This window comes from Primulina tabacum, chromosome 17 (genome assembly GCF_025594145.1).
Source record: "Primulina tabacum isolate GXHZ01 chromosome 17, ASM2559414v2, whole genome shotgun sequence".
Lineage (NCBI taxonomy): Eukaryota > Viridiplantae > Streptophyta > Magnoliopsida > Lamiales > Gesneriaceae > Primulina > Primulina tabacum.
The window spans coordinates 9,820,129-9,844,712 of NC_134566.1; the positions used below are offsets into that span (position 1 = coordinate 9,820,129).

Genomic DNA, 24,584 nt, shown 5'->3' on the forward strand with positions numbered 1-24,584 from the left:
GAAGAGATCAAATATTATAGTGCTAGATTGTCACGTAGTAATAATTTTTTTGTCCTTTTAATGATGTACAAAAATACCCCTACTGTTTTTCACTAAAACTAGCAAAACAACAAGGGCAAAAACAATATTTTAACAACACTATCTCACTCTTTCACCGTATTTTTTTCATAACCACCCATCCAGTACTAGGAAACAAATAATAATAATAATAATAATAAATTAATTAATTAATTAATAATAATAACAAAAAATATACACATATATACTTTTTATATTGTGGAAAGAAATTAATCAATTTGTAGATTTCCTCCAATACGCAATCTTTTATCAGCGATAATATATACTCAAAATCAATCAAGTATCTACACCAAATTATATAATCATATATAATACTAGGATTGCGTGAATAACAATTACAAATATAGATAAATATATGATTTAATTTTAAAATAAAATTGATAATATAGAAAATAATTTATATATTTTTATTTAACTAAAATTTTGATTTGTAAATACAAACTTTTCTCATTATGATAAAATTACGTAGATTTTTTAATGAATGTTTTAATTTTAGTAAAAATATTGTGCTTTACTTAAAAAAATCCCAAGAAATATATTTTATATTGTTGAAAGAAACTGATAAATTTGTAGATTTCCGCAATCTTTTAACAATGATATGATTATACACAAAATTAATCATATATAGGATCGCATGAATTACAAAAATTGCAAACCCAAATAGTACTCTGAATCATTGGAAGATGAAAAAAAATACAAGGAGATTTCGTACAGGAACCGATTTCGACCGTCTGCCAACAGAGCTAATGATCTCAATATTTGAGAGAATCGTGGATGCTAAATGCTTATGTATCTGCTATTCCGTCTGCGAGTATTTTGCCGCACATGTTGTTCAAACCCGCTCCGTTTCAATGGAAATCCCTTGTACAATTGGCCAATCTGGTAGGTTTCCTGTTTGGCCTGGTACGTTTCCTGTTTGGCCGGCGGGGATGACCAACTTTTTAAAGAAACTTCTTCACGTTGAATCTGCGACTATTCACTTCAATCTTCCGAGCAGCAGCCAGCAGATATCGAAGCCTTCAGTTTGGTGGAAATCTGATTCATTTGGGTTCATCTTTGTTTCGGCCGATAGCCGCCAATCCGCCATGATCATGATGATATCAAACCCACACGTAAATTCTACGGCGTTGACTTCTTTTCTTTGATTCGAAATCACCTGTGTGATTTCAAGTTGAGGCTTAGTTATATAAAAGAACTTCTTTCTCTTCTTCAAAATTTGAAACGTATTTCGGCAGTGGACTCTATGAAGCAAGGGAGCGTTGTTATGGAAGAACAAGGCATTGCTAGCATGAAAAACGTGAATCCTTCTGAGTTCATGTGCACGAAAATGTTGACTGCGCGCAAGGTGAAGTTGCCATTTTCTGGATGTGTAATGAAGAATGTCTGCCTTCTTCGTGTTGGTTTAATAGCGGAGAATCTATTGGAAGAGAATGAATATCGTGAAGTCGCCATGATCATGATGAAAAAACGAACTTTTTCTCAAATTACGACTACACCTGTGTTTGGATGCACGATTGCAGATGCTTTGTACATGTCATTACATCTTTTAAAGGTACTAGGGTGGGGATTTGAACCCGAGGGGAGGCAAGGATCTTGAGTGCAAGTTATGATACTTTTTTAGGCGATTAACTCAAATTTTATTTATTTTTTCTTTTTTACAGCAGTTGTGATATTATGGTTTTCTAGTTCTCTGTCTTTTGTGCATACATGTCTCTTGTATAATATTATCCCGCTTGGTTCAATGATTTGGATTTTCTACTTTTTAGGGAAATTGTTTGATGATATATTATTGTAATTGATACACGTGTTATGTGCCTGAGTAGATGAAAACACTATTCATATACATAACATGAACAAAATTTTTATTATGCTTTTATTATAATCCAAGAGAATCTAGTATTTATGACGAAAATAACATTGTTTTCCTTCTTAGTAAGATGGGGTTACAATAGCGTGAATATACCGTGTCCCACTAAATAAAAGAAAATAGCCCATTGCATCGAAACAACCCAATCTTTTAAATTGGTTGGCTACCGATGGTGATAAAAGAAAGACCAATTTTAGAGAGGAAATAAAAGATAAGGTGAATTGAAAACTTGTGTCAATTTCTCAAGTGAATTGAGTTGAAAACAAACATGTCCGATTATTTTATAAGAGTAATGGTACATATATAACCAAATCTGTATACCAATTTTTACAACACAAATATTCAATACAAAATTTCATTTATCAACATCTCACGATAAATTCAATGCAAAATCTCATGATATAATAACAAAATCTCACGATTTAATTGTTGTAAATATCATTGTACGATATTTTGATTGTACCTTTAGCATTATTCATTTTGTAATCAAATTTCTTTAAAACAACTTGTAAAATTCACAAAAATAAGCCATTTAGTTAATTTAGAGTGAAAAACCATCCAGCTCCTCCCCTTTGTCCTATTTGAGCTAACCAATATATTCCTCGTCCACGTCAACTAGTCCTTGGTTCACTTCATATGATTAAGGGTTGTTGTGGCTATTTCTCAATTATTTAAAATTATGCGGATGACTTAACAAAATTTTTGCTTTACTTAAATGTTTTATATCATAATTATTTAGTGACATATTCATTATTAGCCAAGAATGCTATCATGAAAGATAGGTATGTCTAAAACCCTTAAAACACCTAAATCCTAGAAAGAGTAACTTTCATCACGAAAATCAGTGGTAAGTCAAGACAATTTAAACTGATCTATGAAGAACTCCGTCAGATAATGTTTTCATATGTTACCTTATAATTATTATTTAACTTAATTATTCACTTTTATGTAAATCTTTATAAGCCAAATTTTTTCATTAAACTACTTTACATCACATTTTACTTGATATGTTTATTTAAAATTATAAATAATTTTATATAATTTAATATGAACATAATGTTAATTTTAATGTTCTGAAATCTCATATTAAAAGCATAAGTGATATTTATGATTTTAATTTTAGTGCATTAATATTATTCCACTTGATATTGTATGTGTATACATAAACAATAAATTACACATACAAAAAACAGAATAAATATTTTTATGCATAAATTAAATTATACTGAAACTTTAGAACTATTTTTAATGTGTAAATAATTTAATCAAATGTTATATGTATATCGAATTATATATATAACTTAATAGCACATTAACCAATAATTAAAAAAAATACCGACATTGTCTCTTCAATTGTCTTCAATTGGTCTTCAACCTTAACAATTCAACATATTACACGTGATTGCATTAAAATTATTGAACACAAAACTTTCTAAGTCATCTTCCAAATTTACAAGCCTTCTCCTTCAACTTCTGAATATTTTGCTCTAAAAACGTTGATCATTTCATTTTCAAATTCAGAAACTTTATATAATTTTCAAGATAAACAATAACTTCAAAGTACAATTGAAAACAAATTCTCCTACCAGTTATATTCAAAACAAATTGCCAGATAAATTTCTTAATATTATTATGTCCAGACTTCAAATTTCAAGTTTCTTACACAAAATTTTCATAAATAATTTTGTTCCTAAAGTCCATGATATCCGATTTTTAGAAAGTGAAAAAAAATATTTTCAAGCATGTGTATCACGACCCTGATACCATATATTAAAGTTTTCTGAACACAATCATGTTTCTACATATTTATGAACATAATGAATAATATGCGAAAGCGGATCGAGTGTTACCTCCGGTCATCGAAAAAATTATAAGTATTTTGCTTTCATCCGATTGAGTCATTCTAAGCACTCCAACTCTCTTCGTAGCTAATGCATTTTTTCCTTATTAGGTGTGCTTAGAGACCTCGATCACTGATATTTATAAGTATCTCATGCCATCAATGAGTCATTGCAGGGGCTTGAGAGTTAAAAAAAAAAAAAAAGGCACATACACATCTCTATTTTCTAAAATTGATCCGACGCATGTACCATTTTTTTAAAAAAATACGGCTATGGTTATCGCTGCTGTCAATATATTTATTTTTCTTTTGAATATAATTTATATGAACCATTTTTCTTACATTTCTATGTTTTGGGAATCACAAAACAAATATCTATAGAATACATGAGCATCAATGATCTTAGATGGTATTGACATAAAATTTCATTTGATACTCTGATAACCGATATCAATCAGCAAAGTGACTTGATACTAGAACATATTTTTTTGCTATGATTTATAAGACGAAATAAAGTAAATGAAATTTAAAACGAAGATATAGAATTTTTTGGCATCAACATATTTTAGATTATCTTTGTGGTTGCTACAACGTAGTTCAATATATAGTATTCACTAAAATCTGTATGCTATATTTATTTATATTATATAAGCAAAATTTTATTTATTTTAAAAGCATTTGGGAAAATTATTTATTTGAGGCAACCACTTGCTAAATAATTTTATGCGAATGGACAGTTCACTATAGAGTTCCAAGCATTTTCAATCCCCGATCAACAAAACATACGACTAATCGAGGCATGGCACACCTTCTACTGAGATTTTCGTCCATAAGAAGTTTCTGACCCGCGGAGGCACCCGAATGTGCCAAAATTATTTCTAGATATTCGCTCCTTGTGTGTCACCGATACATTATTACTCAAAGGATTCTTGATTTAGCAAAGTTTACCACCAATCCTGTGCAGCCTTCTCACAGTCATACAAAGCACGTTTTGCCACTTGACATTCATCGTCATTCTTGACAAAATAAGATACTATCATCGGCGAACAAACAAGTGAGAGATAACAGGAGCACCTCTAACCCTTTGTATTTCAGCTTGACATTCATCGTCATTCTTGGCAAAATAATATGATTGGCAGCGAGTCTTTCATGGTCTCGGGGCGATCACACTTCGGTATAAGGATCACATTAGTTTCATTTGCTCTAGTCGGCAAGTCAAAAAATTCTTTTAGCCAATAGCATGGAAAAACCGAGTATCCATCTTTTAGCCAAAAAAATTCTCTGCCCTTTGTTTTCAGTGTTGGTCCTCTGCACATTCTTCACTTGCAGCTTTCAACAATACAATTAACCTTCTAAATGCTTCCTTATGTTTGCGAAAATCAGATGCGGCTATCCCCCGATTGTACAGCTGGTTCGGTGGCAATGTGTGTCTCAAGAATGCATATGAATTCTTTACTCGGAAGGAAGGTGGCCTTGGGAACCTCTTATAGCTAAATCGTTCATACTGCCCAAGCATCGATTTGCACTATGGCTTTTTGCTCAAACAAAATTTCTTACTCGGGATAGACTTGGTTTTGTTCAAGATAATTCTTGTGTGCTATGCTCTGCTGAGACAGAATCTTGTGCTCATATTTATTTCAGGTGGAGCATGTCGAAGAGTATTTGGGATGGTGTCCGTGGATGGCTGGGCATGAGGAAGTGTATGGGATCGGCGGACACTGTACTAAAAGCCTTGCGAGGAGTCTATCGTGGTAACTCGATGCTCAACAGGATGAGAGTTATGGTACTAGCAGGTATGATTTATCATATTTGGAATGCAAGGAATAAGGCAATATTCGAGAGTGAAAAGCCGGATGTGAGAGTTATCATCGTTAAGAAGATCAAGATTTTAGTCTTTCGTTGTGTTCCCAGTGCGATTACTAAGGTAGATGACCGTAAAACGAATTGACCAGTGATAGAGTTTGCTTGTGTGAATTATCTTGGAGATACCCAATATCGTTGTTTCTGTACTATCTTTTTACATCATTTAATGAAAGAAATTTCACTGAAAAAAATATTATGTTTGCGAAAATGATAATAAAATTAAATAAAATATTAAGTTATCCACATATAATAATAATATATAAATTTGTAAACGATTTTTTTTCCATTATATATATTAGTGATTGGACGCAATGCTATTCGAGCTGTACCTAAGATCCCAAATATCCCAGTCCCGCCAACATCTGCGGTTACAGTTGTCCGTATAAAACCCTAATCTTCCTTTTGCTTCACTCTTACACAGCCAAACCCAAACTGGCAAAATGAGCTTCGCTGCGTACAAGATGATGCACCATGCCACCGGCATCGAGCACTGCGCCTCCGGGTTCATCAGCCAATCGGCCGCGGATGCCACTCCACGAGCCCCTGAACTACCTGGTGATGGGCTGGACTCCGAGTGGCCATCCTCCACCAAGCTTATTGGCCCTGTTCCTAATCTCATCACTGTCGCTGCCAACGTTCTTGAAGTCTACACCGTCAGAATTCAGGAGGAATCCTCTAACCTCATGAGCTCCAAACCGGCCAAACGTGGCGGTGTCTTGGCGGGCGTATCTGGTGCCTCCCTCGAGCTCGTCTGCCATTACAGGTCTCTTTTTCTTACAATGCATTTCGAGGTCATCTTGCATCAAAATTTTAAGTTATTTGTGGTGTGGATTTTGTATGATATGGACTCCATTTTTAGTTTGGCGAACTAAGGAATTTAATCAAGGACAAATTAAGGTGGAGCGAGATTTTATGTTGTTTGGGTGCAAAACTCGAACTTTGAAAAATTATGCATCAAATTCGAATTTTTTCCCCTTGTGGTGGCTATCACGTGATTAGTTATACTGGTTTGTTCATATATTGTAGATTGCATGGCAATGTGGAGTCATTAGGGGTGTTAACAAATGGAGGTGTTAATGAAGGAAGGAGGAGAGATTCAATTATGTTGACTTTTCGAGATGCAAAATTTTCAGTTTTGGAGTTTGATGATTCTTTACACGGGCTTCGCACTAGGTGAGCTTTATTCTCGTCCATCAACAAGTTTCACGGGAAAAAAAGAGAATTATATTTCATTTCACTTGTATACTGACTTACTGATGGATTTAAAAGTAAGATTTCAGCAATGTTGATCTTCAGCATGAACTTGCTAAAAAATTCCCGAATATTGAAAATTATTTGGTAAACGACCAGCAAGGTTTGGGGAATTGCAGGTTGTCAATTTCCAACCGAATCCACGTGTGTCATTGTTTACTGTTAGTTTGAGTTGTACTGCATCTTTTTCTAGTTGTTCGAAAGCCCAACCATAATGCTTAATTGATGTAGTTCAGTTTCATGTATTAGTCTATTAGTTTTCTGAAACACATATAGTTGTGTTCTAATCATAAATGGTTGTTCATTTCTTCTTCCAGTTCTATGCATTGTTTTGAGGGTCCGGATTGGCTGCACTTGAAAAAAGGCAGAGAATGTTTTAGCACAGGCCCACTGGTAAAAGTTGATCCACTGGGAAGGTGTTCCGCTGTTCTTGTTTATGGACTACAGATGATAGTTCTCAAGACAGCTGAGGTTTTCTTTATTGTTTTCCAATTTTGATTTATTTCATTTTTATAACATAATTTGTTTTTATGTGCATTACTGCCAGTTATATTGTGTTGCTTTATTGAGCATCAGTGATACTAGATGGTTTGGACATAAGGTTTGATACGATGCATCAATTACCAATATTAATCAGCATGCTGTTGAGTAGTGTGACTTGATACTATAACAGATTATTTTGCTAATGAATTTTAGCTATGCTGTGGAAATGGCTGAATGAGCGAAGTTGGTTGGTAATGTGTCCTTAGCACATACCTTGCACTGTGCCGTATTTCAATAGATGATTATGATGTGTGTCAAATGATCATTTATGTATTTTTAAGTACATCTTGCTATCTCCTTGTCTGGACTAATTTCAATGGCCTTTGTAATTTCACATTTTAAGTTTCAAAAATATTCTAGATGTCATTGTCACATTAATTTCTATCGAACTTCAGGAAACGCTCAACCTAACAATGACATGATTGTGTTGAGACTTGCATATTACTTTCAGACCAACATATTTCATTTCAGTGAATAATGATTTCATTCTGCACATGAGTGTGAGTCAGCTGGGTGTATGGGATTGGGGCAATTGCATGGTTCTTAATTGCTTACAAACCCGCATGAAACAAGATTTGATACTGATTTAGTTCTTTTTACTCGAAAAAGGATCCTTTCTCAGTACGCTTTGACAGCAACATGTCACATAAAAAGTTATATAGCAGGGTCTTCTCCTAGAATCCATCCCAGATTGCATGTCCCCATTTACAATTTTGCATTATATAATGTTGGCAGTTGAAATGATGATTGTATTGATATGTGCTGTGGCTAGACAAATGCTTTTGCCAGTTTCTGTGGTGAAACAGTAACTGTGTGCATGCAGGTGTGTGTGTTTTTGCTTTGTTTTGTTTTTTGTTTTTAATTTAATTATGAACTTTTGATGCTAGGCCAGTTCTGGTTTGGCTGTGGAGGACAATACTTTTAATTCAGGGCCTGGTGCATCTCGAATTGAGTCATCCTACGTTGTTGGACTGCGAGATCTTGACATGAAGCATGTTAAAGATTTTATCTTTTTACACTGGTAAGATTTGACTTGGGTTTCTTTAATCTCATAACTTTGATAAACAATGGGTTACAATGTGGCTAAGGTTGCATTGCCATCTCTTATATCAGAATTTCACTTTTTTGTCGCATGGAGCTTCCATAGATGTTAATTTTCTTTGTTTCATTTGTTGTTGGAACTGTTCAAGTGTTAGATTATGATTTTTTTACAGAGTTTATCACCTTCTTGAGAATCTGTCCACTGCTTGGTCACACTCACACTCATGTCTACTACCCTTCATAGTTAATAAATATAAAATAAACAGATTAATGGCTATTTATCATGCTAATGGATGCTTATCTCTGATATGTATTGTGTACAAGTTATCCATGCTTAAAAAATACAATCTCCTGGAAAACAACAGTTGGGCATTTGTGTGTCTTGACCAGAACAGTTTTCATTTTGATGAAGACATTTTCCAGGGCAAGATAATGTGTTATGTATTAGTGAGAGTTACCAAGTGATAGCACACACATACTTGATGGCACTGAATTTGTCTTAAACACTGTTTAATGGTCCAAGGCAAGTGCTGAAAGTAGGTAAATATTTAGTTAGATATTATCTCCTACTTGAAAACTAGAAAAGTCGCGGACTAAGAGTACCTGTTTTTTAATCTGGGGAAACTACTGAAAAGGTGATCTTTTTACCCTTTCTATGATTAAGATAAGATGTTACTCCCTTGAATTCCTTTTGTCGCTATTTATTGCCAATTTATGAGATAACGCTGTCAGATACTATGTGAATAACTGTATTTCAGCCTCAGCGTCTCTGGTCTTTATTTTTTATGGTTGATTATTAAACCTTTGACAGGTTACATTGAGCCTGTTGTGGTTATCCTACATGAGCAGGAGCTTACTTGGGCTGGTCGTGTATCATGGAAACATCACACTTGTATGATATCTGCGCTTAGTATCAATACAACTTTAAAGCAGCATCCACTCATATGGTCAGCCAATGTAAGTTAAAGTTTTATTTATGCTGACTGTTAACCTTTCTATTCTTTGTCTGCTCTCTTGATCCGGGAGAGTATTTATCTATTCCAGTCACCTCACGTGCACATGCCGGAATAAATGTGTACATTCTCATGATGGAAATTTTATTTTCTGTCTGTGATTGTGATCAAGCATTAATTATGTTGCTAGCTTTTCTTTGTACGCGAGGCCCGAATAGCTACTTTAGTGACGGTACATATATCCGAATCTATATGCTCTGTTGGTTGTTTCCAAAAGCCTATTTTTGTTGTGGAGTTGTTTTTTATTTGATACCTTGACATGGATAAATATGGCAATGAAATGCCAATCAGTCAGCAGTATAGCCCACATCTTTGATTTTGTTTATATCTTTAATCAGTGGCTATTTACTTACAATATTTCTAGCCTTAGTTCTGGATTCTTGAAGGCTGACATGTACTTTCTAGCTGTAGAGTTTATCTAAAATATGATTCCTTTTTTTCTTTGTTTTCAGAATCTTCCACATGATGCATACAAGATCCTTGCTGTTCCATCTCCCATAGGGGGAGTACTTGTGATTGCTGCTAATACAATTCATTATCATAGCCAGGTTTACCTTAACTTTAACCTTAATATTTGTGATCTAGATTTACCGCTATTTATTCTTGATACTTCACTTGGGCAGTCTACATCATGCTTCTTAGCATTGAACAATTTTGCCGTGCCTTTTGATGGGAGGTGAGATCCAGCTCCTTGACTCTTTTATCCTCCCTCTTTCCCTTCTCAAGATAATTGAGCTTTTCCATCAGTCCCTGTTTTTCTGCCTTGTCACTGAAACTCTTATGGCAGCTATCTGTACATGTACTTCTTTATCTGACCTTACAATTGTTACTCTATGATTAATGCCACGATGTTTTCTCCTTTTCTAGATATTTGTCTTGGCTGAGAACCTTAGTTTTTTTAACTCAGGGACATTTTTTCTGTTTTTAAGCAGATTGAGGGTTGAAAATTTTCATGATAGTGAAGGACTTGCAGCATAATATTTTGAAGTCTTTTCTTTGTTTGTTGCTTCTCATCTAGGTGCACTAATGCATAGGTTTGACAGAACAGGTTAATCATCAGCCAACTTTGACAGTAGTCCATGTTGAGGGTGTCCCAATGCTTCATTTTCCATTTCAATTCCGCTATCTGTATTATTTTATTTTTCTGGATGAAAGTTTCCTGACACCATAGACGAGGTTACCAGAATTGGTTGTTAAATGGCTGAGTTCTGCTTGTCACTCCTAGCTAAGTTTTCTTTGGGTGTTTCAGTTACTGAAGTCAATAGAGTAGTGATCTGGAGCAAAATTTGATTCAAATGGCACCGTGGTTGTGTGAGGATATGACTCGGGCCTTTCAATTGGTACCATAATTTCTAGGCATGTGCTGTTACATGTCTTGACTTGATAGCACATAATGTTTCTTCTATTATATTTAGGCAAGGGGAAATTTCCTTTCATATCTTTTTGCAAAATTTTGATTTAATCTTTATTCTGGTTTACAATACGTCAAAGACATTGTGAATGCTATATACTGTTTGATCAAGTGGGTGCGCAGTATTATTTTCCTGAACCTTTACATGGTTTTAGGATCGTCTACTTCAGTTCTTCTCAACCAAAGAGGCTGCATATTAGTGTAGGAGATGATGAGGACACTACATGATGCTGGTGCTTGAGGAGGGGAAAAAGTAAAATGGATAGAGAAAGATTCTAATGGATTGAGCTACTATAGGTCTATGGCATAGTTTGATTTGTTTTAGTGGAATGTGAATTGGTTCTTGTAAAGTTTGCAGAGTAGTAAATGAATTGTTGTGAGTTAGCTGTTCTGCTTAAAGTGTTTGATGTGAATTGTTGTGAGTTTTTAATTATTTCGGACACTGTCATTGTGTTTTCTTGTAAGCTAGTTGGTTAGATTATATGATTTTAATGATTGTCATATTGACAATTGTGTATAATGGCCGTGAAAAGATTTAGTATGATTCACATCTCCATCCTACATTTTTAATGAGATAATTAAGTTATTCCTGATGTGGATTCCTTGTCTACATTTCAGTCAAGAGATGCCTAGACCTGGTTTCATTACAGAGCTTGATGCTGCCAATGCAACATGGTTAACAAATGATGTTGCCATGTTCTCGACAAAAACTGGGGAACTGCTTTTGCTTACTCTTGTTTATGATGGAAGGTTGGTATTGTTTTGCATGTTAATGTTCTTCTCTTTTGCATCTTACAGTTCCCTGTGTCTTCTAATTTGACCCACGGTATTCAGTTTCTCACGTTGCTATCACTGATGTAATATGTTGTATTTCCATTTTTGCAGAATTGTTCAGAGGCTCGAACTTTCCAAGTCAAGAGCTTCTGTACTTACTTCGGTCAGCTGCTTTTTATGTTGATCATGCTTCTGTATATTACTGGATGAACTTTTTTTTTATGTATCCTACTCATTTTTTGTTGATTTTTTTAGGATATTACAACAATTGGAAGCTCACTCTTCTTCCTTGGCAGTCGTTTGGGTGATAGTTTGCTAGTACAATATAATTCTGAAGTGGGAACTCCTGTTCCAGCTACTGGTTTGAAGGAAGAGGTTTGCCTTTTTAAATATTCAGCTTAACATTAATGCAGCTCTTGTTTAATTTTATTCTTATGGGCTCTCGTTTTCTTGTTAAAGGATTGGTGTTGGAGTTTGAAGTTCAAAATTTGTTGGAATCACTACTTTTCACCATTATGTTATCTTGGAAATTTTAAAATTTATGTTACTTTTTTCTTGAAAGATATATTTATTATTTTTTCTATCTTGTATTTGTCTTTTTTAATTTTCTAGGTTGGGGATATAGAAACTGATGCACCTTTAGCAAAGCGGTTGCGGAGGTCTCCCTCTGATGCATTGAGGGATATAGCCAATAATGAGGAACTTTCTTTATTTGGCTCGAGCCCAAATAATTCTCAGCTAGCTCAGGTTAAACATCTTCTGAAAATATGCTGAGCGATGTCTTACATTTATGATGATAATCAATATCTATTTACGTGCATGGGGGTGTGATTCAAATGTCACTCACCATTGTTCTAATTGACAGCAGCCAAATGTCATTTCCTCTTTAGTTGCTTACTTGCTTATGATATGATAAGTACTAAAGCTCTAGTTGAATTTTGGCTGATGTATGAGTGGAAAGACCAAGTGTTTGCTTTGGGATATAATTATCATATCCATACTTTTTGTTAACTTATTGATACTGTTTGTTTTCATAGGTCTGTTGCAGTGATGATCGGTTTCACCTACAAATATTAAATAACTGAAGAAGAATTGAGCAAAAAAATTCAAGTTGACAAGTATGATTGCAGGATGTTTTATTTTAAGGGTTGAAGAGTTACAATAGGGTTGGGGATCTAAAATGAAAGTAGTGAATCACTTCTTTGCGCATCTTCTCTGCTTTGTTTTTATTTATAACCTCATCTAGCAACTAATATCCCAAAAATCGAGATAGATCTTTTGAAATAATTCTCTAAATCCATGTGGAGTGTTAATATGTGATTATTTCCGCCAAATCATTTCCTATGATATTTGCTTTGTCGACTCTTTACTCTGAGTCGGTATATAGTAAAGGGTCTTACAAGAGCAATATACATTTCAGGATAAAAACCACCTTTCTTGTGGCAGATGACTTATCTGAGTTTTACTTGTGGCAGATGACTTATCTGATGATTTCTGCCAAATCTGAAATTTCGTTTTATGCTTTCATTATAATTAGCTTTTACTGTTATAAATTTATTTTGCTGCATGAATCTGATCGTTTTGCATTTCTTATAGTGCCATATTCTCTGATGCATGCAGAAAACTTTCTCATTCGCCGTTAGGGATTCATTGCTTAATGTTGGTCCATTGAAAGATTTCTCTTATGGTTTGAGAATTAACGCTGACCCAAATGCGACAGGAAGTGCAAAGCAGAGTAATTATGAACTGGTAAATTATGATTTCATTAATTTGAATATTAGTGCTACAAATAAACTCGAGCATCTTGTATTTGCCTGTGCCAAGTATTTTGAATTGTCATTATTATTCATCTTAATACATCTTCTATGACCCCCCCGGACCAGAAGTTTAATGCACATGCATTCAAAAATTTTGTTTTGAATCTTGTTCAGGTGTGCTGTTCTGGACACGGAAAGAACGGTTCTCTCAGTGTGCTTCAACAATCAATTCGCCCAGAAACCATAACTCAGGTGTGCATGGACTCTTTTTCCAATTAGAAAATACCACTCTTTTATTATTTTCCCATTACAATAAAACTGTAATTGGTTGGAGCCTTCCATTGTATTTGGAGGAAGTTCATCTGCTAGATTCGAGTCTGCTTGTATAACCCTTTCGTCTTCAAATGGTTTTATTTTTTAATTTATAAAAAATATTGAGTTTATTCTACACATTGATTAGTGCAGATAGAATAGGAAAGATGGGTGGGAGAGTAAAAGGAAAGTTTTCTTTATTTTGGTGTATAGGGGCTATGAAAGAGTCAAGCTCTGAGTGAGCATGTACTGTAATTAACCTTAGTTCACATAGAATTTTCTAGTTTCAGCTAGCTCAATTTACCAACTTGTTAAATAGTGAGCCCCTGCGAACCCTAGCAAACATTCAAATATTTGTCCTACATTCATTCGTGAAGGTATCCTAATGTGTTGAAGACCATATCAACAGGTCTTTGAGTTCAATTAGGAGCGTTGTGTTTTGTGTTCTGAAGAGAAATTAGATCAATTTTCAAACGATGAAGACAACAGACATGGTTGACATTTCAATGGATTTTGATTTATTATACCATACAAAATATAGATAAATAGTAAGAAAAATCTTGGAAGTTTTCGAATGATGTATGAGCTCAAGGCTGCTGAAATCTAAGCTTGAATCAAGCAGCACAATAGCACGTTCTGCTTGTTTAAAACGGGAACTTTTATGTTTCAATTTCAGTGTGTATCCAAACTCAATGAAATATGAAAACCTTTACGGCAAGTAGCATCACTTCTTCTTTACCTGTCTGGGGATATGTCAACCATGATATGAAACTGTATGTTTACCCAGATAGTGCATTTACCAGCTTTGCTCCATTCAGAACCTTATCATACACTTCTTAATTTCCAAGCAAATTGATTTGGGTTGGATCACGTACCTGTACTATGTATTTCAAATCGAGTGACTTTTCAGTTGTTTTCTTTGACTTTGTTGTTGATATGCATCAAAACATCTTGCTTTTATGCAGGAATCACTACCCGGTTGCAAAGGGATTTGGACGGTTTACCACAAGAATTTACGCAGTGATTCCTCAAAGGGAGCAGCTTATGAAGATGAATATCATGCATATTTGATAATTAGTTTGGAAAACCGTACAATGGTGTGTCAGTAGTAAAACCATTTCTGTTTAAGTTTGGAAAAATTTTCTTTGTCAGGTTCAGAACTATGACTTATCCTGAATTGGCTACTATGTTATCTCTGCAGTCTTTCTTACAAACATGTTCTGTGTCTCAGGTACTACAAACAGCTAACAACCTTGAGGAGGTTACTGAAAATGTTGACTACTATGTTCAAGGAAGTACAGTTGCAGCAGGAAATTTGTTTGAAAGGTCTTTCCCTTATCTGGCTCAATCACTTTATGCATATGCTCTGGAATTTGATTTTATTGTTTTCACCTTCTTAGTTTCCCTCTCTATATCAATGATTCAAATTGATAATTGAAAACACGAGTTTTATGTTCTTTTCATAATCACAGCGCATGGACTTTTTTCCATACAGCACATGGAATTTATGTGCATGTATTGTTTACATCTTTTGTAGTGTTGGTGCTTCGGGAGAGAATAGTGTTAATTCCATGGAAATGACCTTTCATTTGGACTTGTATGAATAGAAGGTCGTCGAAATTAGAACAAGAACTCTGCTGATATAAGGCTAATACACTCTGCTTGGGCATGGGTGGAGTGGAGGGAAACATGGATTTGCTTGTAAATGAAGTCTGAGCTTCGTCAGTTCGACATTAAAATACAATTTTAATCCTAACCTTAATTTATAAGGTCTTTTTAGGCTTAAGTTTTTCTGGCACTGAAAGCATCGGTATTAGGGTCTGAGGTCCCTTTGCTTCAATTTGCTTTATTTAGAATAAGTGGTGACTTAGGTTTGGTCTTTTTGAAGAGCGTTTGGTGCCTTTAGCAGATGAAAATTTTAGTTCTGTTAGTTCACATCCTGTCCCTGCTTATTAATGAGTAAATACTGTTTTCCAGTTTTTGAATTGCAATGACACTTTGATGTTGATGGCTAATATCTAAACAAATCATGGGTAATTAATGTTATCACTGAAGTCCTATCAGGTGATAACATTTTGTGAATTTTTTTTGTCATGCAGACGTCGAGTTATCCAAATCTTTGCTCGTGGTGCTCGGATCCTTGATGGCGCTTTTATGACTCAAGATTTGACATTTAAAATTTCCAACTCGGAAGCTGGTGAAGGTTCTGAAGGCACAATTGTGTCATCGGTTTTCATTGCTGATCCTTATGTGTTGCTGAGAATGACTGATGGAAGTATTCAGCTTCTTGTTGGAGGTATGCCTTAATACTTCGGAAACAATAAAATGGCTTCTTTTTCGTAATACATTTAGTATGATATTTTTTTTTTGTACAGAAAAATAGGTTTTGATTCTATGTCGCTTGAATGTGTCTTATTTATTACATTTTTTGTCGAGATGCTCCTTACTCCCATTATAGAATCCATTTTTTGAAATGAGGAACCCATTCATAAATTATGTTGATTCTGTGGATGTGAACTGATTAAATTTGGAAAATTGCTTGACAATTTATATTAAATTAGAATCATAATCCTACATGTATGGTTTTCTGCGACAATGATATCCCATTATTTAAAATCATACCACAAAATGAAGGTTAATAGACAATGCAATTAGTTCTGTATCCTTTGGTGTGCCTTGTGCACCCAAGTCACAGTTTGATATATGTTGGTGTCGAGTGGTCATGATTTATATACTAAATTCTTGTGTTATGTTGTGATCTCTTCTCACTATATTTAGTACCGTGAAATTTAACATGGTAACATAGAAGAATCCTCGTCTTGATTTTCCTATCTCGTGTCGTCTAACAATCTATCCTTGCAAACAAAAATTAATGGTCATGTGAACAATAATTTGGAAAAAGAAATCCTGATTACAGTAACTGTGTGGCTGCCATGGTCGCGGATTCTATCACCCGTGATTTTTGTGTTTACCCGAATTCTAAGTTTTTCGATCCTATGTGGGCACAATAATTGTTTGTTCCTACTGAATGGAAGTTGACTCATAATATTTATGCATGTTTGCTATTTGTCTTTCTGGTTTTGAATATCAAGTAGAACGCATGATTTATATGTTCAGCTTGAAAGAGAGTATTACAAATAAATCAGCATAATTTTGGACCAAATTCGATATTATTAAGATTATGGTGTATATTTGATATGATTTATAGTTATGGGAAGATGTTCTATGATTTTCACCTCGGCTTATTTTCACCTATATAAAGAGGTGATGATTGCTAACAGTTGGGCCAGCCTCTTTCATTTTCTATATGCCTGTTTAATTTTGGAAGAGCTTAAACTTTCAATCAGTGTTGTTAAATACATGTCTCGACCCTAGGGACATTGACATTAAAGCGGCATGCCTTTGTTCCCTTGCATGTCCTATTATTATTATTGCTATTTTCCCACAAATATTGGGATTTATGTATTAGGGTTTGATAAGTCCAACAACCCTTCCTAAATTGCTACCCTCCTACCGAAACCTATATCCTGTGATGGTGAGGGAGGATGGACGGGTTTCAGCGAGTTATATTTTGCGTTTTCTTAGCATTTTAGGGTATTTTTAATCCTTTATTTTATTGCATTTAATAATTTTTTGGGTAAATCTTGAAATCGAAATCTCTGATCTTTGTATTGATGAAAATTTATGGATTTCATATTTTATCACACTTCTTGTAGTATTTTGGTACGTTGAACCTTTTACTTTGGGGAAAATAATCGTTACCAACTGTTTTGTTTGTAAAAATTGTGGCTTCTATTTCGTTGAAGGATTTCCATTTTTTATGATGTAAAATTTTTTTGGATTACTCTAGTTCTTAAGCATCTACTCATGCTTCCTCTATTGCCTCTTTAATGCAGCTAATTTTCATATTTATGTGTCTGGTAACTTCAGTAACCCGCACATATATTCCTTTTAACTAGTTAGATAATACATTGAAAGATTGCTTGGGGTTGGCATAGACCAAAGGTTGGAGTGAATGAGTGATTGTAGTGTTTGGCCCTGAAACTTGTCCAATTGAATTAATACTGGGCAACTTGGGAATTCACATTTAGATACGATTGATATTTTTGGTAGATGGATAAAAAGATCTTGTTAACATGATTGCCATATATGAATGTCTAATAGTATTGTGTTTATCTTCCAAAAGTTTCAAACTGCGCTAAGACGTTAACACAACTGTTTCCAGAACAATATTCTAATTCCAGGCATTGAAAGGGGCCCGTATTTGATAGTGTTTTTTTTCTCTGCTCCTATGTGCTGAACCATGCTTTATGTGGTCTTGGCATTGTGCTTACTCGGTTTCTTCTCCTAGATCCCTCCACATGCACAGTTTCTGTCATTATTCCACCAGCATTTGAAAGCTCGGATAAGTTGGTGTCTGCTTGTACACTCTATCAAGATAAAGGACATGAAGCATGGCTCCGGAAGACGAGTACAGATGCTTGGCTTGGTACTGGCATTGGGGAGGGTATTGATGGAACGGATGGTATGATGCATGATCAGGGTGACGTATACTGTGTTCTGTGCTATGAAAATGGAAATCTTGAGATATTTGATTTGCCCAATTTCAACAGTGTTTTCTCTGTTGACAAATTTGTTTCTGGAAAGGGTCACATTGTAGACTCATTTTTTCACGATCCGGTGAATGATCCTGAGAGTCTCATGAAAAGAAATTCTGAAGCCAATGGAGATGGTAGGAAAGAAGCGAATCATGGTATACAGGTTGTTGAGCTGTCCATGCAAAGATGGGCTTCTGATCATAGCCGTCCCTTTCTATTTGGAATATTGTCCGATGGGAGTATTCTATGTTATCATGCTTATATTTATGAAGGTTCAGAAAATGCTCCCGCAGTTAACGATGTTTATTGTCAGACTTCTATTAGTCGCAGCAGTATAAGTTCGTCTAGGCTTAGAAATCTACGTTTTGTCCGAGTTTTCTTGGACACTTATGCACGAGAGGAGTCAAAATCAGGGATCTCATCTCAACGTATAAACATTTTCAAGAATGTCAGTGGCGTACAGGGTTTATTCCTCTCCGGGACAAGGCCAGCTTGGTTCATGATATTCAGGGAGCGCATACGGATTCATCCACAGGTTAGTTTGTCTCAGTTTATATTGTTCCACTTATTGAGTGAAGGCTAAGAGTATGACGTCCTTTTCTATCTATGTAATTTTCTATCTTGCTGAACTTTCACAGTTTATTAAAACCCATTATTAATCCTCTATCCTTCTCTTTTAGGTGTGTGACGGACCAATAGGTGCCTTCACTGTTCTTCACAATGTCAACTGCAATCATGGGTTTATATACATAACTTCACAGGTTAGCCAAGCATATGGGTTCTTTTATTCCTTGCACAGCAACTGAAAATATTTTTCCTTTTTCTTAGGGTGCTTTAAAAATATGCCAACTTTCAGCTTTATCATCCTATGACAATTATTGGCCAGTGCAGAAGGTATGAAATCATTTTTTCCTGTCTCTTTAGCGGTATTTTTTTATAACACGAATTTGTTTCCATTAAACTCATATGCAATCCTTTCCTTTTCTCTTCTTGGGCGCCTTCCCTCCATGTATTTTATCTGTGACAGGTATCACTTAAGGGAACACCCCATCAAATAACTTACTTTGCTGAGAAAAATTTGTACCCGGTTATAGTTTCTGTTCCAGTAAGTTTGTGCTCTATTTTATCAGTTTTTATATATAATTATGAAATTTCTTGTTTCATGGGAATAGTACTTCCTTGTATCCGCTTGGTCCTCATGAACCTTGTGCTAGAAAATAAACTTGATTTCATAAACTCAAAACAACTAGGCACGAGCCTGCTTTCTTCGGCTCCCTAACAAGAGGGTCAGGAACAAGGAAAAAAATTTAATGGGTAACTCAATCAGGTTTTCTTTACAATTTTTTTGCAGATGCTCAAGCCACTTAATCAAGTCATTCAGTCTCTGATTGATCAAGAAGTTGGAAATCAATTTGAAAATGATAATTTGAATTTTGAGGGGACCTATCCTGTGGAAGAATTCGAGGTACGGATTATGGAACCTGAAAAATCCAGTGGCCCCTGGCAAACAAAGGCGACAATTCCCATGCAAAGCTCCGAAAATGCTTTAACTGTACGAGTTGTCACATTATATGTAAGTTTAACTTGTCACATCAAACTGCCTTTTTGCCTGAAATGTTCTAATTTTCACCCATTAAGTTTTAACTATTTGGTTATGGTATTTTGTACCTCCTGAACATTTTATTGTAATTTATTGAGTTATTCATGTTTGAATTGTCTATGCTTTCAGAATACTACAACACAAGAAAATGAGACGCTGTTGGCAGTTGGAACTGCTTTTGTGCAAGGGGAAGATGTAGCAGCTAGAGGACGTGTACTTTTATTTTCTGTTGACAAGAATTCAGACGGCGGTCAAGCTATGGTAGCGAGCTTGTATTTCCACCTTTTTGAGCACACTACAATTTATTAGCAAGCCCTAAAGTTTGTTTCATCTTGTTCTTTAAGAACTGTTTTCCTTATCCGCACCTGCTTGATAACCTTAAATTTAATCATCCTTAATCTTCTCAGGTTTCAGATGTTTACTCTAAAGAATTGAAAGGTGCTATATCTGCTTTGGCCTCACTTCAAGGTCATCTGTTGATAGCGTCAGGCCCCAAAATTATTCTGCACAAGTGGACGGGTCTTGAGTTAAATGGGGTTGCCTTCTTTGATGTCCCACCTCTTTATGTCGTGAGCCTAAACATTGTACGTGCCCCATTTGCATGCCCAACTTGTTATCCTTCATTAATCTTCGGTCTGATGAACATTGTTGCTGTATGACAGTCTTCATTTCTCAAGTTACTGCATTCCAAGTGTATTATGTTTTTTTTTTATCTTGTTCAATTTCAGTTGTATCAGGTGTCTTACTACATTTTTTTTTTCAAATTTCCTGTGCATATTTTTCTCTATGGCCATAGATAGTTCAATGCTGTATTGGACCAGCTTCCCCCAATTTAGTAACAAACCAGCAGTTCAAGCTGTCCGATAACGATATATTTGTTGGAGAAAGAAAACTTCCATGTATATCTGAGCACTTACTCATTTACTCTGTTGTCATTGTTCCACATATTTCACTTTTTTCTAGATTTTCTGGTAATATTAGCATATGGGTTGATCAAGTCTCATTTCCAAATATTCTGCCTTAACCCAAAAATTCTGTTTTCATAGTTTTTTACTCTTTACTGAACACACTTACCTTTTGTGAGGATGAGGTGCTCTAATTTATGATAACTTTAGGAGCTTTTTGCTGGACTTGCTGTTGAGAGTGAAAATTTTGCAGGTGAAAAATTTTATTCTTCTTGGAGATGTTCACAAAAGCATATACTTTCTTAGTTGGAAAGAACAAGGGTCTCAACTTAATTTATTGGCAAAGGATTTTGGCTCGCTTGATTGTTTAGCAACTGAGTTTTTGATAGATGGAAGCACACTCAGCCTCACAGTTTCAGATGAGCAGAAGAATGTTCAGGTAGCCCCTTCTTTTGCCGTGCATGTTTTCTTTCAAACATCAGTCACTTGTGTGTTATATAATTTTGGGCAGAAAATGCTAGTGAACAATCTTAATTTTCTCAGTGTGGTGCCTGTATGGCAAGAATTGAAGCAAGAGGTTATTTGGATTTTCTTTCCTTTTTTTTGGACATGAAAGATCATATCATTGAGGTAAAAAAATAGTGGTACAATACACTGGACATGTCCATGAAATCGGTAAAAAACATCAACATGGATTTTCTTTCCTTCTTGGCTACAAGATGACTTCCAACCCATGGAAAGTGTGGCAATTTACACTTTAACAATAATCCTCGTGTCCCAACTTTTTAGGCATTGGCAACTACTTTTCATAGTACTTTAAGTTCATTCTTAAATTTCTTTTTTTTTTTCGATTTTTATTATCAGGCATCATTTGTTCCTGAAACTTTACTTTCTTCACCTGCTATTTTTTATCAGTTTGTTCTGCTTACTTTTGGATATATCCATTTCACTTATGTGTAATTTGTTCCACCATAGAAGAATATTTTGCCGCAATCATCTGACATTAGCAGTTTGTATGCAACAATTAGATATTCTATTATGCCCCAAAGCAGTCAGAAAGCTGGAAAGGACAGAAACTTCTATCAAGGTCTGAATTCCATGTTGGTGCACATATCACCAAGTTTTTGCGGCTGCAGCTGCTTCCTACATCGGCTGATCGAACAAGTACTGGATATGATAAGACCAACCGCTTTGGTCTACTTTTCGGCACCTTGGATGGCAGCATTGGCTGTATTGCACCTCTTGATGAGTTGACGTTTCGTAGGCTGCAGTCACTGCAGAAAAAGCTTGTGGATGCTGTTTCCCATGTTGCTGGACTAAATCCGAGGTCTTTCCGCCACTTCTGTTCATATGGAAAGGCTCATCGGCCTGGTCCAGACACCATTGTTGACTGCGAGCTGCTTTCCCAGTATGTAGTTTCACTCTGATGTATCTGACTGGAAAAGCTTGACTTCCTTTTGTTTATTCGATCGCCACAAGTTGACCCCAATTTTTCGTTATCACAAGTCAAACATTGGGTACATTTGGTTCATCTGTCAATTTACGCCTGTTTAGTTGGTAAAAATTCTGGTGGCGTGCTTGCAGAATTACGATGGTGCAGCCAAAATCCGCTGTCCATTAGAAATGTTTTGAGATTGAAATACTGCCATGATGCAGATTCTGATGTCAAACTTTGATGGCAAAATGTGATGTAGTCTGACGATATAAGGTGCTCTGATTAAGAAGTAGATGGTACTAGATTGCTGAACTAGATACTGATTCACATCTCCCCATCTTTTTTAAAAAAATTATCTCTGTAATTCTGGCTCTTTATAATGCGTCCATACCTCCTACAGATTTTCTGTTACTAGCTTGCTTATTAATAATGTACTTGCTACCACCCCGTGCAGACCTCTGAAAAAGTGACCGAGAAATTATCAGAAACTGGTTTGCTGTTGTGTAAAATTTTTTTGTTTCTTAATCTTATTTTAGGTTGGTGTATGTGCGGGAGAGCATTATTTGAATACATGGGCATGGGCCATATCTTTTCCATTCTCATGCATCTCTTACCATCATTTTTTAAGCCGCTAAGATGCGAATGTTTGTACGAATAACATGTACCCAATACCCACATGTTGCAGTTACGAGATGCTCCCACTGGAAGAGCAGGCGGGTATTGCTCAACAAATTGGAACAACACGAACTCAGATCATGTCCAACTTGAATGATCTTACTCTTGGAACAAGCTTTCTTTGAGAGTTTGCACCAAAGGCACCGAAAACAAAGTGGTGGACGAGAGCTTGGCCTCATGATGATATTTGCCCACTTCTCCCTCATTTCGTGCCAGCAGCCGTATTATCTGAATAATAAAGTCACGAGTCATCCCAGTAAGCGAAACTGGCTCTCTGATACTGTCATATTTCCTTTGTGCTGTTTTAGCTATGAGGTGCGGTGGCATTTGAGATTAGTCTTATGGGATAGGAGTAGAAAGCAAAGAAGAAATTAACCACCTTGTATTTGTATTACAATGGTGTAATAATGTATTTTTGAAACTTGTATTTGCATTACAATATTGTAATCATGTATTTTAGACGATTGTTTCATAAGCATTATCATTTAGAAGCCACAAATGGCAGTAGCATGCTGAAATTTTTTTATAATTTGAATGGAATCTAAGTGTTGTAAATTTATGTAGAAACCCACCGAGTATTTGAAGGATAATAATAGACTGCCTATACAAATTGAGTGTTTTTTACACCAAGTATATATTCGGAAATTTTCTAGTGCATTTTAGTTGTATGCGAATGCAGAAATGAGAGAAGATTAATATATAAGAAAGAGTGGACTTTTAAAAACCAATCAAGTAATATATTGATGCTTAATAACCTCAAAAATCACTTAACACAAATTTTGAAGCCATGATATGCTGTTTAGGAATCAAACAAATAGCAATTATTTTAGAAATACAATTATTTACTGCGGTTAGTGGCTGTTTATGTGGAATTAATGAATGTTGGAAGTTTAATAAAATATTTGTTGTTAAAATATAAAATATTATTTGATAAATGGTAGTGGAAGTTCAAGGTAGTATTAATTTAAGGTTTAAAAAAGACATTATAAGATACGTTTGTCAGTCAATGAAGGAAAACATTAAAAACATAGCGTCATAAGAAAATGCTTTGATAACTATGTCCAAGCTTTAACCTCATATGAGCATAACCTGCCAAAAAAAAAAAAAAAAAACAAAACAAAAATAACTTGACTCAAAATGTTGGCTAAATCAAAACATCATTCCCAAGACAAGGAAAGCTAAAATATTTGGTCTCTTGAACCTTAAATTAATATTACCTTGAAATTCCGTGATATCTCCGACGAATATCGGTGATATCTCCGGTGGACGTGGGCTAGTTTTTTGTTGTCCGAACCGCACCTAAAGTTATGGTGTTATTATCGTTTCTTGAACGCTTGATATATGTATATACTGTACTGAATCAACTATCCGCACATTTGATTGAGAACAAATTATTGCATTACAAATCAGAAGATATATTACAGGGCTAATCTTGGAGTTGTTATGAAACCTAAAGGGATAAAATGAGCTTTGATTCACAACAACTGATATCAGAGTCATGTTCCGAGATTTACTCTATCAAATAGAAAAAAACATGACAACCAAGATCGAGGTGGAGTGGTTCGATGGCAAGGAGAAAAAAATATGTGATCGATTTCTTTTCAACTTTCTTGATGGCTAC

The 24,584-nt window shown here is 35.1% G+C and overlaps 1 protein-coding gene across 1 annotated transcript; it reads left to right on the plus strand.

Moving 5' to 3' along the window:
* The first annotated feature begins 5,961 nt into the window (after positions 1–5,961).
* On the plus strand, positions 5,962–23,172 carry LOC142530320 (cleavage and polyadenylation specificity factor subunit 1). Its single transcript, XM_075636100.1, has 26 exons — positions 5,962–6,411; positions 6,675–6,821; positions 7,217–7,370; positions 8,330–8,461; positions 9,294–9,440; positions 9,949–10,044; positions 10,120–10,172; positions 11,526–11,657; positions 11,793–11,844; positions 11,937–12,056; positions 12,294–12,428; positions 13,302–13,430; positions 13,613–13,690; positions 14,716–14,847; positions 14,982–15,076; positions 15,850–16,046; positions 18,102–18,883; positions 19,029–19,109; positions 19,177–19,242; positions 19,376–19,453; positions 19,700–19,921; positions 20,078–20,209; positions 20,356–20,532; positions 21,107–21,292; positions 21,882–22,261; positions 22,974–23,172. Exons 1-26 carry the CDS (start codon positions 6,089–6,091, stop codon positions 23,086–23,088), a joined length of 4,341 nt encoding a protein of 1,446 aa, XP_075492215.1. The 5' UTR covers positions 5,962–6,088; the 3' UTR covers positions 23,089–23,172.
* The last annotated feature ends 1,412 nt before the right edge of the window (positions 23,173–24,584 follow it).